General features: G+C 43.1%; 1 protein-coding gene and 1 long non-coding RNA gene across 3 annotated transcripts in view; one reads left to right on the plus strand and one right to left on the minus strand.

Moving 5' to 3' along the window:
* LOC123990928 (leucine-rich repeat and fibronectin type-III domain-containing protein 2-like) overlaps positions 1-7248 on the plus strand; it is a 163862-nt gene extending 156614 nt beyond the window's left edge. For both annotated transcript variants that reach the window (XM_046291950.1, XM_046291951.1), the window contains exon 6: positions 4292-7248. In XM_046291950.1, the coding sequence (XP_046147906.1) occupies positions 4292-5327 (1036 nt within the window). In that variant the 3' untranslated portion in view covers positions 5328-7248. The remainder of the gene's footprint in view (positions 1-4291) is intronic.
* A 2367-nt stretch (positions 7249-9615) lies between these two features.
* Positions 9616-17109, minus strand: LOC123991671. Its single transcript, XR_006830830.1, has 3 exons — positions 16997-17109; positions 15710-15766; positions 9616-13324 (listed from the first exon to the last, which is right to left on the minus strand). It is a non-coding gene; the product is annotated as an uncharacterized LOC123991671 (long non-coding RNA).
* Positions 17110-17260: the final 151 nt, after the last annotated feature.

Raw genomic sequence — 17260 nt, forward strand, 5'->3', positions numbered from 1 at the left:
GAATATTACATGGACCTTCATGGCCAGCATATTACATGGACCTGCATATTACATGGACCTGCATGGCCAGCATATTACATGGACCTGCATATTACATGGACCTTCATGGCCAGCATATTACATGGACCTGAATGGCCAGCATATTACATGGACCTGCATATTACATGGACCTGTATGGCCAGCATATTACATGGACCTGCATATTACATGGACCTTCATGGCCAGCATATTACATGGACCTGAATATTACATGGACCTTCATGGCCAGCATATTACATGGACCTGCATATTACATGGACCTGCATGGCCAGCATATTACATGGACCTGCATATTACATGGACCTTCATGGCCAGCATATTACATGGACCTGCATATTACATGGACCTGCATGGTCAACATATTACATGGAACTGCATATTACATGGACCTTCATGGCCAGCATATTACATGGACCTGCATATTACATGGACCTGCATGGTCAACATATTACATGGACCTGCATGGCCAACATATTACATGGACGTGAATATTACATGGACCTGCATATTACATGGACCTGCATGGTCAACATATTACATGGACCTGCATATTACATGGACCTTCATGGCCAGCATATTACATGGACCTGCATATTACATGGACCTGCATGGCCAGCATATTACATGGACCTGCATATTACATGGACCTTCATGGCCAGCATATTACATGGACCTGCATATTACATGGACCTGCATATTACATGGACCTGAATGGCCAGCATATTACATGGACCTGCATATTACATGGACCTGTATGGCCAGCATATTACATGGACCTGCATATTACATGGACCTTCATGGCCAGCATATTACATGGACCTGAATATTACATGGACCTTCATGGCCAGCATATTACATGGACCTGCATATTACATGGACCTGCATGGCCAGCATATTACATGGACCTGCATATTACATGGACCTTCATGGCCAGCATATTACATGGACCTGCATATTACATGGACCTGCATGGTCAACATATTACATGGACCTGCATGGTCAACATATTACATGGACCTGCATATTACATGGACCTTCATGGCCAGCATATTACATGGACCTGCATATTACATGGACCTGCATGGTCAACATAGTACATGGACCTGCATGGCCAACGTATTACATGGACCTGCATATTACATGGACCTGCATATTACATGGACCTGCATATTACATGGACCTGCATATTACATGGACCTGCATATTACATGGACCTGCATGGCCAACATATTACATGGACCTGCATATTACATGGACCTGCATATTACATGGACCTGCATATTACATGGACCTGCATATTACATGGACCTGCATATTACATGGACCTGAATATTACATGGACCTGCATATTACATGGACCTTCATGGCCAGCATATTACATGGACCTGCATATTACATGGACCTTCATGGCCAGCATATTACATGGACCTGCATATTACATGGACCTGCATGGTCAACATAGTACATGGACCTGCATGGCCAACGTATTACATGGACCTGAATATTACATGGACCTGCATATTACATGGACCTGCATATTACATGGACCTGCATATTACATGGACCTGCATATTACATGGACCTGCATGGCCAACATATTACATGGACCTGCATATTACATGGACCTGCATATTACATGGACCTGAATATTACATGGACCTGCATATTACATGGACCTGCATATTACATGGACCTGCATATTACATGGACCTGCATGGTCAACATATTACATGGACCTGCATGGCCAACATATTACATGGACCTGAATATTACATGGACCTTCATGGCCAGCATATTACATGGACATGCATATTACATGTACCTGCATGGTCAACATATTACATGTACCTGCATATTACATGGACCTTCATGGTCAACATATTACATGGACCTGCATATTACATGGACCTTCATGGCCAGCATATTACATGTACCTGCATATTACATGTACCTGCATGGTCAACATATTACATGGACCTGAATATTACATGGACCTTCATGGCCAGCATATTACATGTACCTGCATGGTCAACATATTACATGGACCTGCATGGCCAACATATTACATGGACCTGAATATTACATGGACCTTCATGGCCAGCATATTACATGTACCTGCATGGTCAACATATTACATGGACCTGCATATTACATGGACCTTCATGGTCAACATATTACATGGAGCTGCATATTACATGGACCTGCATGGCCAACATATTACATGGACCTGCATATTACATGTACCTGCATGGTCAACATATTACATGGACCTGCATATTACATGGACCTGCATGGCCAACATATTACATGGACCTGCATGGTCAACATATTACATGGACCTGCATATTACATGGACCTGCATGGCCAACATATTACATAGCCCTGCATGGCCAGCATATGACATGGACCTGCATGGCCAGCATATTACATGGACCTGCATGGCCAGCATATTACATGGACCTGAAAAGCCAGCATATTACATGGACCTGCATATTACATGGACCTGCATGGCCAACATATTACATAGCCCTGCATGGCCAGCATATGACATGGACCTGCATGGCCAGCATATTACATGGACCTGCATGGCCAGCATATTACATGGACCTGCATGGCCAGCATATTACATGGACCTGAAAAGCCAGCATATTACATGGACCTGCATGGCCAACGTATTACATGGACCTGCATGGCCAGCATATTACATTGACCTGCATGGCCAGCATATTACATTGACCTGCATGGCCAGCATATTACATGGTCCTGCATGGCCAGCATATTACATAGGTGTTCATGGCCCGCTGGTAAGACTTTATTTTAATGGTCCATAATAAACCATTTATAATGCCTTTATAAATTATGTGTTCGTTCACCTTTATTAATCATTACTCCCACATTAATAAACCATTCTCAAATCATTATTAAAGTATTTTTTCACTTTTTATGCTTTATAAATACTCTACAAATGTTTTGCGTGACCAGTGGTAGACATTCCAGCGGTACCTGATGCTGAAAATGACCTAGAACAAACATATAACCTGTAAAAGAATAAGAACACAACACAGGATGTTTAAGGATTTTAGGCAACATCTAGTGGAAACTGAGCATTTTAAATAAATGTGTAAAAATCTAGTTTACTGATATTTACAATTGTGATAGTAGTGATTAAGAAATGACGAGCAAACTGTTAGTAAATGCTTTGTTATAAATAATGTATTTCAGACCGTTAAACTAAAGGGTTAGTCCAGCATGGGCGTTCGTGGCCAGCTGCCTTGACTGAATGACTGATGTTGTCGAGGAATTGACAGGATGTTACGAGCTCCGAGCCAGTTCCCTGGACATCACTCACTATGTTCTCAGACATGTTACTTCTGACAGCTCCTCCAGGACTCCTTTCTTTCTTTTTATTGATAGCTGTGTACCAAAATTCTGACATTTTGCTCGACAATTTGCAATGATTTTGTCAAATTTGTCTCAAAACGCGCTGAGTGGGGGAGCCCTCTTTTTGTAGTGAGGTGATCGGACAGTTATATGAAGGAATATTGTAATGATTTTGCTGTTTTATGCGGTAATAGTGAGGTGATTGGTCAAATTTGCAAGTCCTCAAATATGTGGGGAATTGTTGATTTGCGAGAAGAAAAAATCTCTAAATCCTGGAGGGACTGTTCTGTCCTTAAGGGGTATAAGACCCTCCCCTGGACAGGTGAGATGGTCTCATCCACTACTGTTGTATAAGGCTACCTGTCTCTCGCCTCAGAGACTCTATATTCTGAATGTAAGAAAGCGCTTTCAGCTGCCTGAGCGACATAGGTATCTGAGGCTCTCGCTGTTACACAAGGCTTTCAATCTTCTCTCTTTCACTATCTTTCACTCTTCCTCTGTGTTCTGGTTATTTATTTCTCTCTCATCTCCGTGGCTCAGATATGGGGTGGAGCGTCTGTTTGCTGCAGCAGGACAGACTGCTTAAAGAGATAAAGCCAATTACAACTGGCTGTCTGTTAGACGGGAACAGAAACCACAAATGACATCTCCTGAATGAACATAGGAACACGGAAGCCCTCTTTTCCTTTTAGTGGAAATGACCTCATAAAGAACAATCAAACACAGTTTTCTTTCCGTTGCGTAGATATTACATGTATGGTGTTGAAGAAAGACGCATGTTGATAGTGTTATCCCTCCAAATCAATTCAATTGTACCAAAGCTACTAGGTTTTCACCATGCGTGTTTAACACTTGCTCTGTGTTTCTATAGGATGATCCCGGCCTCCAGCAATGCCTTCCTGGTGACCAACCTGGTGTCGGGGACAAAGTACGACCTGTGTGTCTTGGCCGCCTGGGACGACACCGCCACCACCCTGACTGCCACCAACGTGGTGGGCTGTGCCCAGTTCTTCACCCGCGATGACTACACCCAGTGCCAGTCTCTCCACAGCCAGTTCCTAGGGGGAACCATGATCCTGGTGGTGGGTGGCATCATTGTGGCGACGCTACTCGTCTTCATCATTATCCTGATGCTGCGCTACAAGGCCACCGACAATGAGGGGGGTGGCACGGGGGGGATCAGCAAGCTGACCAGCGTTAGTGCCACCCACTCACAGACCAATGGGGGCCGGCTGGGACAGAATGGCATGCCCCTGCCCTTGCCCAAACCCAAGGCCAAAGTAACCATCCAAGACGAGGTGGTGGAGTTTAAATGCGGATCCCTCCAGAGCAGCCTCACCTCCTCCTCTTCCTCGTCGGGTGGCTCGATGGTTGGGGGTGGCTCTCACAGCCCCAACAGCACCCTGGCCAACATGTGGAGGCAGGCGGCCCCCTCCAAGCCCCGGGCCAACCTGGACCACCTGCTGGGAGCCTTCAACTCCCTAGAGCTCCGGGCGGGCCAGGCCAGGGGTAGGGGAGACCTGGGGGAGCCATCCTCCAGCAGTAGCACTCTAGTGGCGGGTGGCGATAGGCCCCCCACGGACAGGGAGCCCCTGCTGGGCCACACAATGGACTCACGGCTCAGCCGGGTGCTCATGCTGCCTCTGGACTCCAAGCCAAAAAGAAGCCAGTCGTTTGACATGGGGGACTGTATGGATAAAAACCGACAAACAGAAAAAGTGATGGCCTCTAGCGCCTCCACAGCCACAACGCCGGTGTGCAGCTACCCCCGGCGCATCAGCAGCATCTGGACTAAGAGGAGCTTGTCTGTGAATGGCATGCTGCTGCAGTGTGACGAGGAGGGTGACATGGGAGGGAGCAAGGGGACCTTCGAGAGCCAAGAGTGGGTCATGGAGAGTACTGTCTAGGAGAGATGGTGACACACTTTACATCTTCTTAAACACTGCCCCAGGAAGGTGGCAATACGCCTAAGTTCTGATAGACCCACTGGTGATTGGAGAAGTCCCTGTTTCCTCCCTCCTTCCTTGTTTACATGGAATTAATTCATGTTAATCTATTGTGGATCCACCATTGTTGTGACAGATAAGTAAAGCTCAAACCACACCTCTCGAACCCCAAATTGGTAAATAGGGTGAAAACGCTCGGTGGACGGAGCTGATTGATGGAGTGAGGATGTTTTATGTTTGTATGTGTGTGTTCTCTACATGGGGAGGGGGGGGGGACGCACAGTTATGGTCAACCACAAACTACAAGTAAGTCATGCAATGAAACCTAGTGGATTGTGCAATTTGTGTGCGGTATGGAGTCACATGGAAACTCAGAAATTGGAAGCAGGCCTGTTGTTCAAAACGAGGGCCTTAGTTTCTCAGACACAAGGAACGTAAAACAAATCACTGTATTTGTTGACTTGTAAAATGGCATACCATAAAAGCCACTCTTGTTGCTGAGATGTTGGGCCATGCCTCTGGACTATACTACTGCTGCAAGTTCATCTGAAATATGTCATGAATTTTTATATATTTAATTTTGCCGATCAAATACACATTGTCTAATACTGTTCTTCGCCTCTGTACAAGATGGGGCTCCGACCTCAATATTTGCATTATGAAAAACCACAATATACAAGTATATCCAGCCACATTGTTTTTATATCCACAGAACCATTTTGTTTCTTAATCCATTTGGACTGAATGGTATTTATATATCAGTGATGTAATGAGTCCTTACAAAAATATATAAAAAAAGATTTCATGAAAACAATGTCTGTGAATATATTAACTTTATACACAGAGTATATATTTGAGGGTTCATTAAATAGCTCCATATCTGGTACCCTATCAAGTTGGATTAATGTATAAAGCAAGCAAACAATTTCTCTTTCTTAAAGTTAACAATGTGAAAATGGTAAGGTCGTACGTGAAAATGGAACTGTTATCGTGAATTAACCCAATATAGAGCTCACAACCAGCACAAGTTAACACTCTCCAGCAAGAAAGATTGAGCCCCCAGAAAAACTGCAGCTCAACATGCACAATTGTTGAGAGACAAGCATTCTTCTCCAAATCCAAGGAACATTTGTACATGTCTATGAACTTTGATGCACTGACCTTTATTCTCTATCTGGAAGTCATCACCTTAAATGATCGACATTTGAGAGTAAGCATACAGCTTGCCACCCTTACCAGTTCTTGGCATGAGAAATGTACAGGGAATTCGTACTGAACTATCTGTGTCTAGGAATTGTCCAACCGGATTTTTGGTTTGGTAGCATAAACTCGCAGTGTTACAAAACCCTCCATCTCTTTGTGATCGTGTCAAGACAGCCCTTCAAGAACATGAACTGCAACTGATTTAACTTGAGTTTACAAAAAAAAAAAAAGTCCATTGTAAGGTACCATAAACGTACAGTCCACAATGGTTATGCTCTCAACCATGGTGAAGTTGTTGGCTTTTCTGTAACGTGTACAACTTGCATGTTTATCGAGGACTAACTCATAAAGACCACGAAGGACCTTATACACTCTCTCTCGATCTGTCCTTTCTCACGTTGTCTGAATGACTTCTATTGCTTCTGTACATTGACTCTGTATACTGGCTTTTTTTGTACAATAATTGAGTGAGAATGTTCAATGGCGAAAAACGATAATGTATACCAGTGTCTTTCTTTTCTTTGTAAGCATAAAGAAATACAGAGGTGCTTCACTGTATCATTACAGCGTAACCATGTACATTTCTCACCTGGAATTGTAGACAATGTTTCGGTGGTCAAACCTATTGTTTTTTGCTACAAAATGAACAAAAATACAAATAAAGATATTCTAAAACATTTTTGTTCTGTCAGACCCTTTATTATAAGATATGCTAATGTGCAACATTTTCCATATAAATGTATTGAATTGTTCGGCATTGCAATTTTGTCAGCCTCTGGTAGTTCTGGGGTAAACCGTAATCTGATCTGTATGAGGTAACCTGTCTAAATGACTGTAGCCTCGAGGCACTCATATCTGTAGCCATGAAATGCATTTATAATGTTAAAACACACTTGGGTTGTTTCGGCAGAGAGTTGGAGGCAGGTATGGACTTAAAGTGTTAAAGGTGGAGTGAGGTGTATGAAGCCCTTTCTTCTAAATACAGGCAGAGTGCACACTGGGTCATATTCATTAGGCACCTAAATCAACCAGGGAGGTACAGTGGCAATACTATGCTGTATGCATTATTTTTAATTAACAAAGCTTTATTTGGAATCTTGATCTTTGAATCTGTGTAGCTATCCAATGTGAAATGCACTGTCTATTTTAGATGTAGGGCCAAGACTAGGGCCTAGATTCAATCAGATGAAGTATTAACCCTCAATAGCCGACACCCGCATAGCTGGTGTTTTGGTCGTGTTGGACGTGTAACCACAGATGGACGACGGAAACCCAGATGGATCACAGGGGGGTGAAAATTTAAAGCGTCTGGGTGGAAATTCAACTCATTACCAAATATGGCAAAATGAGTTATTGCACTTACAGAGTACGCGTTCCCTAACGGAAGTGCAAATACATGCTCAAACACGCCAGTAGGATCTTGTTAGCTCATGCAGCTCGATGCAGATGAACTATCGTGGGTTAGTTATAAGTATCTTTGGTGTAACTTCCTTAGAGCTTTCAAATTGGTTGTTCTGGTCATTATCACGAAGCCACATGGGCCCCACACGCGTTAAAAGTTTAGAACAAGAAAGTGTAGGCAATATAGAAATAAAAATGACACTCAAATTATTAAACCAAATAATGAGGATTTCTATGAAAGGTGTAGATCACACATTCCAGTGTTTGAAAGTGTAAACAAAGCTGCATGGGAATGATACTAACATGACTCCATGCAGCCAATGGCAATGTCCATAATAGGTATAACGCCAGGATCCTCTTGTGGATTTGACAGCTCTAACGTAGCTCCACCTCCGACACTATCAAAACACCTGCTATGCACAATAGTGTGTGATTGCAGGCCGCAATTCGGGTCGTTCCTGCATGTGGGTATTCCTCCCCCTCGAGCATCCCATTAGTTTGTGCATGAAGGCCTCCCTTGAGCACGCCATCTTCATGCTTGTGTGACACTTTTGATATTCAGAATGGAAATAGAAGTATTATCAGAGTTTTTGGGGTGACGAAGGACACTGTCTACCGGTGTCCTAGCTAGCTACCAGTGTCACCCCCGCCTCCTTCTAGCTAGCGCACAGTGCCCTTCGATCCCACCTGCCGAACACCTGCCATCGTTAACAGAACTGCGGGAAAGCAGTGCACGACAGGTGGGGGGTGAAGGACACTGTCTATCTGTCTATCGTTGGCTACCTAGCAACCTATCCCGCCTGCTATGTACCAGAGTCCTAACTAGCAAGCTAACTAGCAAGCTAGCACCCAGTGTCCTTTGCTAACACCTGCCCTCGCCGTCATTAACAGAACTGCGGGAAAACTGTGCTCGACAGGCGGGGTCGAAGGACACTGTATATTGTTGTCCTAGCTAGCTACCAGTGTTGTCACCCCGTTCTTGTTCTGTGGGGTTTATTGGCAGTTGGCACCCAACGTTATGGGGCATTACCGCCACCTACTGTACTGGAGTATCACCGTCTCACACCTGTGATTAGGAGTCCTAGCTGAAAAATGTAGCAATAAAATACAAGAATGCCCACATGTAGGAAAGGCCTCAATTGCCGGCGGAAATTGTACCCTTCTCGCTATGCAGGGCTGGCAACGTGGTCTCAGTGCAATTTGTATCATTATGTAAGTAAATCTGTGACATGTCAAAGGTATTGTCACGCCTTGGTCATTGTATTTTGTGTTTTCGTTATATATTTGGTCAGGCCAGGGTGTGACATGGGTTTATATATTGTATTTTCGTATTGGGGTTTGTAGTATTTGGGATCGCTGCTGAGTAGGGGTGTTGTATAGGCTTGGCTGCCTGAGGCGGTTCTCAATCAGAGTCAGGTGATTCTCGTTGTCTCTGATTGGGAACCGTATTTAGGTAGCCGGGGTTTCACTGTGTATTTCGTGGGTGATTGTTCCTGTCTCTGTGTAGTTTCACCAGATAGGCTGTAAATAGGTTTCACGTTCCGTTTGTTGTTTTGTATTTTGTATCGTTATTTCATGTGTCACTTTTTCCATTAAAGTCATGAGTAACCACCACGCTGCATTTCGGTCCGACTCTCTTTCGACAAACAAAGAACGACGTTACAGGTATGATATATTACGCTATGTTAAGTTATATTACGAATGCAATAGCGGTCGTACAATAGCATATGAATTATAGGACCTATAGTATCATACAGTACCTCTTACCCAGTTGTACAACAGCCAGCAGTGTTCCATGCTGCATCCCACTGCTGGTTTGCCTGTGAAGCTCAGCAGGGTTGTGTCTGGTTGGTCCCTGTGATGGGAGACCAGATGCTGCAGGAAGTGGTGTTGGAGGGCCAGTAGGGGGCACTCTTTCCTATAAAATACATCCCAATGCTCCAGGGCAGTGATTGGGGACATTGCACTGTGTAGGGTGCTGTCATTTGGAAGGGAAGTTAAGGTGTCCTCACTCTCTATGGTCATTAAAGATGCTATGGCAATTATTGTAAGAGTAGGGGTGTTAACCCCAGTGACTTAGCTAAATTCCCAATCTGGACTTCATCCCCTACTTCCAATTGGTTTATTAATCTGCCCTGTAACTATTCCCCAAGTTGTTGCTGTAAATGAGAATGTGTTCTCAGTCAACTTACCTGGTAGTGTATGAATTGGATTACTTAATTTATCATCCTTCTTGGATGACGTATTGTATTATACGTCTTTCCCTGAGACCAGTTTGCTTGTTGCACTGTAACAACAAAGAAGAATTACAGGGATAATTTACATTGATGGTTAGGGAAACTAACGAAAAAAGGTTAGGTGAATTTACGTAGCAGGTTAGGTTGTTTGAGTTAAGTTTATAAGAAAGGTTAGGGGAAGAGTTGGCTAAAATGCTAAAGTTGTCACCAACACCACTCGAACACGCAACCTTTGGATTGCTAGATGTTCACGGATTATACCCACCAATTCTCCCCAACCAATGCAGTATACGTAAAATACGTAAAGTATGTTTTTTATTCCTCAGAACAAGGCTGGCGTCAGAACAAATCAGTTGGATGGACCTTTGATTTCCATAGGGGGGCACGTTTTTTCACAGGAACTCCTATGTGTGCACACGCTTGCGAGTTCACAATTTTTGTTATGGGTGTAATAATAAAGACCATAGCAACTTGTGAGTTTCAACTTTGGGGAAGTTTATCATTTATATGTGCATTTTTGTTTCTCAACATCGTTGTCGTGGTTAATTGTCAAAATCTGTAGGAAAATGATACAAATCTAAAAGTTCAAATTAAATTAGAATTATGGCGAGAGCACCAGCCTCTGCCATATGGACACATTAATACACTGTGATCCATGGCGGCTAAATAAATGAGAGCATAGAACTCAGCGATAACCTATAGTCCAATGCAGCAGTAGGCCTATAACTTCCATCATCAACTAAGTAACATACATAGGCTTAAAGCCGACAGATAAAAACAGTAGAAAATATCCTAATGAAAATTGTTTCTTTCAATCACATGAATCTCTCTATTCCACCTGTCTGCTTCCCTTTCTATCTGTTTGACTTGAGCCTTTGCTAGTGAAGTGCAACACTGCATCAACTAGCGCAGGGGTGTCAAACTCATTCCACGGAGGGCCTAGAGTCGGCAGGTTTTATGTTTTTCCTTTCAATTTCGACCTATAGAACCAGGTGAGTAGAGTTCCTTACTAATTAGTCACCTTAATTAATCAATCAAGGGTGGAGCAAAAACATGCAGGCACTCTGCCCACCGTGGAATGAGTTTGACACGTGTGAACTAGCATATTCCGGGCCCTCACGGTTTCCTGCGACAGTGAGCTCGGGACAGACAGTCTTTTATGACGTTTCCACTGGATATGTGGGATCATCAGATCATTCTATTTTTTCTCTTTCACGCCAAGGCTTTGAGGCCGGTAGTGTTAGAAAGATTTGTAAAATATTGAGGAACTATCATTCACACTGGATGTTAAAATAACAGACTTCGTTGACTTGTGAGGCGAAGACCAAATGACTGAGAAGCTCAGCATATTAGTGGTGTATGTGGTGAGTTGAGACAATCAGAAATCAGACATTGCCAAATTGTCTCTTTCCTACATGCATTCTGGAGAGAGACGCACCATATCTTTGCCACACACCCCTCTCCTCCCCTTCTTCTTGATGCAACATTTTAAACTATACTCAAGACGCATTATCTTCACACTGACAGCCGCAACTTAATCATCTAGACCTATTGCCACACGCACTACCCAAAAAGAGGCATAGTCCTGCACACTTGTGATTTGAAACAATCCACAGCAATTCTTTTAAAAAATAAGCTAATGATCCTCTGTGGCTAAGTCATGCTCCCTGGTGAAATATTTTGGTAGTATAATAATAACAATATTATAATTTTGGTGAAACATCAATTTAGCATTGTGCACCCACCAACTTTCCTTACCAATTCGCAAGAGGCTTAAACCATAGATCTGTATATAATGAGCAGAGGCTCATGTCTCCACCCTAACAATGGGAGTCTGTCCCAAAGGCGGTAAGGCAGGAGACAAGATTAGGTCTGCAAATCATTCACAAAGAATGATTCTCTGCTGAAACAATATCACTGGAGAAAGCATCCGAGGGAGCGAAACAGCACCCGTCTATATGTATCCCATGTATCTGATACTGTCTGGCCAGAAATAGTATGACATGTCATACCATTTTTGTCCAGACAGCATCAGATACATGGTCTACACATACTGAGACAAAGGGGGCGCTGTTTTGCTCGCTCAGACACTTTAACTGAGCTTGATGTGTCTTTCTGTCGGCGCGCTCCACGGTCATATAAATTATTTCAGTATTTTAATTGGACGGGCAAGTAGGTACGGTAGGGCGGCAAGGGCCCCTAAGGTCCACCCATAATGCCAGCCCTGGCTCAGAGGCCAGCCTGATGCGGGTGTCGACTAGCGCCAGTCTAAATGAATCTAGAACCAGGTTGGTTCAAATAAGAGATCTGTCCAACTGTAAACCAAAAAAGTCTTACTGTGCCCTGTACTTTATGATCAGCTGACTTAACAAGAGAGATGGACCGACATTATCAAGGGATTATGTTGACAGAAATGGAAACTGTATTCCAGCATCTTCACATTGCCAAGGTCATCAGTATGGAGACTTATTTGTATTCTCCCATTTTATCAGCCCTGCACCACATTCCAGCCTTAAGACAAACACAAAGCAGAAAGAGCGGGGCTTTTGCACAATGCACATCAAACAACGCAGCATCTCTTCATTACAAAGTCCACTCACTCTGCGTGGCACCACCGGCACACAACACAACAACAGTCAGCATTCAATCCAACTCCCCATGAGATACTCGACCAGAAATGCCACTCTTTCTTCTCTTTCTGTTGGTCACGGTGTGGTTCCTCTAGTCAGAATCATCCCTACCTGTTGACCACAACACTGTGTGTAGTGGCCAGCCTTTCTCCAGTAGACCTAGTCCCAACTGAGGGGCTGTGTTGTGAGTGTGTACGCGCATGCATTCAAACGTTCATTTGTGCGTATGTGAGAAATATGTGGAGGAATGTGTGTGTGGAAGAATATTCAGAGGGTGTGAGACGCTCTGTGCCGGGTGAGAAAGAGGGAGGAGTGATTGTGCTGGCTCAATGTGGAGGTCGCACAGCTTGATTGGCAGGCTGCCCACCACTCGGATCCTTCACGCCACATCCATCCAGAGGATAGGATATGGGGCCCTCGGCTTCAGCTATCTTCCCCCGAGTAGCAGCCACATCAGCTCCACCACAAACCACGAACTCACAGCAGCCTCCCCAACCAGCAGGAGACAACAAAGCATCAATTAGTGGAAGAATCAAACAATGGCTTTGCATAGAAATGAGGACCCTTTGCAGATGCAGAAGCCAGTCACATTGTGTTTCAAGGTAACGGTGCATGCAGTACTGTCAGTACACATACAATGGCTCCTGTTTGACACTTAGGCCTCATTTCAATCAGATCAAGTGTTAACCAGTGATAGCGGATAGCTGAACTTTTGGTGGTGTCGGAGGTGTAACTGCATTGGATCTCTCAAACCAGTCAACAGCTGCTCTTGATCATTGTCATGAAGCCACATCTGTCCCACTCCTGTTAGAAGTTCAGAATAAGAACGTGTAGGCTATATAGAAATAATGACGCTTCTGTCAACCTAATCGAGGTGTAGATTAGGCTCTCTCACATTCCAGTGTTCAAACTTCTAAACAATACTGCATGGGATTTCTCTTAATGCGACTCTGTGTAGCTAATGGCATTGTCCGCATTAGGCATGTCCTAATGCCAGGAGCCACATGTGGACAGCTCTAGCACAGTTCCACCTCTGACACCGCCAAAACAACCGCTATGGGTGCCTTCAGAAAGTATTCACACCCCTTGAATTTTTCTACGTTTTGTTGTGATACCTGAATAAAACATTTATTAAATTGAGATTTCGTGTCACTGGCCTACACACAATACCCCATAATGTCAAAATGGAATAATGTATTTATTTATTTATTTTTTACAAATTGTCACGTTCTGACCTTTATTTCCTTTGTTTTGTCATTATTTAGTATGGTCAGGGCGTGAGTTGGGTGGGCAGTCTATGTTTGTTTTTCTATGTTTTGGGGTATTTCTATGTTTCGGCCTAGTATGGTTCTCAATCAGAGGCAGGTGTCATTAGTTTTCTCCGATTGAGAATCATACTTAGGTAGCCTGGCTTTCACTGTGTGTTTGTGGGTGATTGTTCCTGTCTCTGTGTTTGCACCAGATAGGACTGTTTAGGTTTTCGCACATTTATTGTTTTGCTAGTTATTTCATGTCTAGTTCCTTGATTAAAGAACATGAATAACCACCACGCTGCATTTTGGTCCGCTTCTCCTTCACCACACGAAAACCCTTACACAAATAAATTAATAAAAATGCAAATCTGAAATGTCTTGAGTCAATACTGCTGGTATTCAACCCCTTTATTATGGCAAGCCTATGTCACGGCTTCCGCAGAAGTCGGCCCTTTTCCTTGTTCAGGTGGTGTTCGGCAGTCGACGTCACTGGCTTTCTAGTCACTACCGATCCATTTTTCTGTTTTGTTTTGTTTTGTCTGATTACATACACACCTGTTTTACATTCCCTCATTACATTCCCTATTTAACCATCTGACATACATTTCTGTTCTGTCCATGATTGTTTATGTCGTTAGTGGTCGTGTTAGAGTTTTGTTGTATGTTCCATTTTGGAATTTTGCTTTATTCTTTGAGTAAACTCAGTTGGATTACTCCATACCTGTGTCCTGCACCTGACTCCGCTTTCACTCTGCACCCAATCGCTGACAGCCTAAATATGTTAGGACTAAACATTTGCTTAACAATTAACATACGTTGCTTGGACTCACTGTGTGCAAAAATAGTGATTTTTTAATGACTACCTCATCTCTGTACAGCACACATACAATTATCTGTAAGGTCCCTCAGTTGAGCAGTACATTTCAAACACAGATTCAACCACAAAGACCAGGGAGGTTTACCAATGTCTCCCAAAGGCCACGTATTGGTGGATAAAAAATAAGAAACAAAAGCAGACAATGGATATCCCTTTGAGCATGGTGGTTATTAATTACATATTGGATGGTGTATCAATACACCCAGTCACTACAAAAATACAAGCGTCCTTCCTAACTCAGTTGCTGGAGAGGAAGGAAACCACTCAGGGATTTCACCATGAGGCCAATGGTGACTTTAAAACATTTACAGAGTATAATGGCTGTGATAGGAGAAAACTGAGGATGGATCAACAACATTGTGGTTACTCCACAATACTAACCTAAATGACAGAGTGAAAAGAAGGAAGCCTGAGTAAAAATATTCCAAAAACATGCATCATGATAGCAATAGGTGTCACGTTCTGACCATAGTTCTTGTGTGTTTTCCTTGTTTTAGTGTTGGTCAGGACATGAGCTGGGTGGGCATTCTATGTTGTGTGTCTAGTTTGTCTATTTCTATGTTTGGCCTGATATGGTTCTCAATCAGAGGCAGGTGTTAGTCATGGTCTCTGATTGGGAACCATATTTAGGTAGCCTGTTTTGTGGGTGGTTGTGCCACACGGGATTGTTTCGGGTTTTCACGGTTCTTGTTTTGTAGTTGTATTCATGTTGAGTTTCCCTATTAAAACCATGGACACTTACCACGCTGCGTTTTGGTCCGCCTCTCCTTCGACGGAAGAATCCCGTTACAATAAGGCACTAAAGAAAAACAGCAAAAAATGTGTAAAAGAAAATTACTTTATGTCCAGAATGGAAAGCTTTATGTTTGTTGTAAAATAGGGCAGGTTTACACCGGTGTTCTGATTGCTAAGCTAGGTTGCTGGGTTGGATATTGAATCACTACAAGGCTGCCCGGCTAGAGCAGTATGGATGCCACTCATAATTGGCTTGTCCCCTCACCACCATGAACCACACACTGGTACTCTTTAGGGTTCTTTACATAACAACTGTAGGATGTGGTTCTACAAGGAATAGAAAAGGAACATATTATAGGACACAATAATATGTGTATATTACTATAACATGCATACAGTATAAAGGCTTAATCGGATGAGTTATTTCCAGTGCTTCCACGCACTTTTCAGCTGGGAACGGGACCGCTGGGTTCTCAGTCGAGGTTTTGGGTAGCAGGAAGATGGACAAAGTTGCGCTTTTTCACTTGTTCCAAAAAGCTAATTTCACCTCAAACACTACGTAGGCAACGTAACCTAATGAAACAAGACACAGATGTGAATACAATGGTGACTTAAAATGATATGTGGTATGTAATAGGCTCCTATTACATCTAAAAGATTATGCAGTATATGAGAACATGAATACCAGCCGCAGAATACAGCTGCATTCTATACAACGCTAACCATAAACCGCTAAATAACTAGACCTTAAACTATGAAGTGGTCCGAAAGGACACGTGACACCAGGAAGGCGCAATAACTGCGTACTGACCATGAAACTGGTGGGACAGAGCGAAAGCGCTCACTAACGTAACTTAAACCTGCTATATTTAATGAGCTGCTGCAGTTACCAGCAGGCTGTACAATGTAAACAAACTCTGCATCTTATGACCACGATAATAAAGGGACCTAAATCTTATATCTCAAGCATAAACATAACTGCAATGCACTGTGTGCATGACGCATAGAGAATAGTTAGCCTGGCTAAGTAGCTACCGTAACTTCATTTGCTAGTAATGACAAAGTGCATCTATGACCACGATAAAAAAGGGACCTAAATCTTATATCTCAAGCATAAACATAACTGCAATGCACTGTGTGCATGACGCATAGAGAATAGTTAGCCTGGCTAAGTAGCTACCGTAACTTCATTTGCTAGTAATGACGATACATAGTCAATTACAACTTTAGAATAACCCCCCCCCCCCCCCCCTGACAGCATACATACAGTGTAATAACCATGACTTATTCTTACTTGGTTTTAGATGAACGCACAAATACAGTTAAACATGCTGAAACATGTCTTCTTATTATTTCTGTGGATAATCACAACTGTCCATTCCCTGTCTACACCAAAACTCACAGGCTGGATGCGGAACTTAAAACGACAGGCTAAAGAGAATGTCTCTGATTGGATAGCATGTTAGGGGTGATTGATTGATGAGCTGTCGGACATTCTAACTAAAGGGACAAACTAGAGCTGCATGGGGACAAATCCAACACAACACATCACTGAGTA

Source organism: Oncorhynchus gorbuscha, linkage group LG12, assembly GCF_021184085.1.
Source record: "Oncorhynchus gorbuscha isolate QuinsamMale2020 ecotype Even-year linkage group LG12, OgorEven_v1.0, whole genome shotgun sequence".
NCBI lineage: Eukaryota > Metazoa > Chordata > Actinopteri > Salmoniformes > Salmonidae > Oncorhynchus > Oncorhynchus gorbuscha.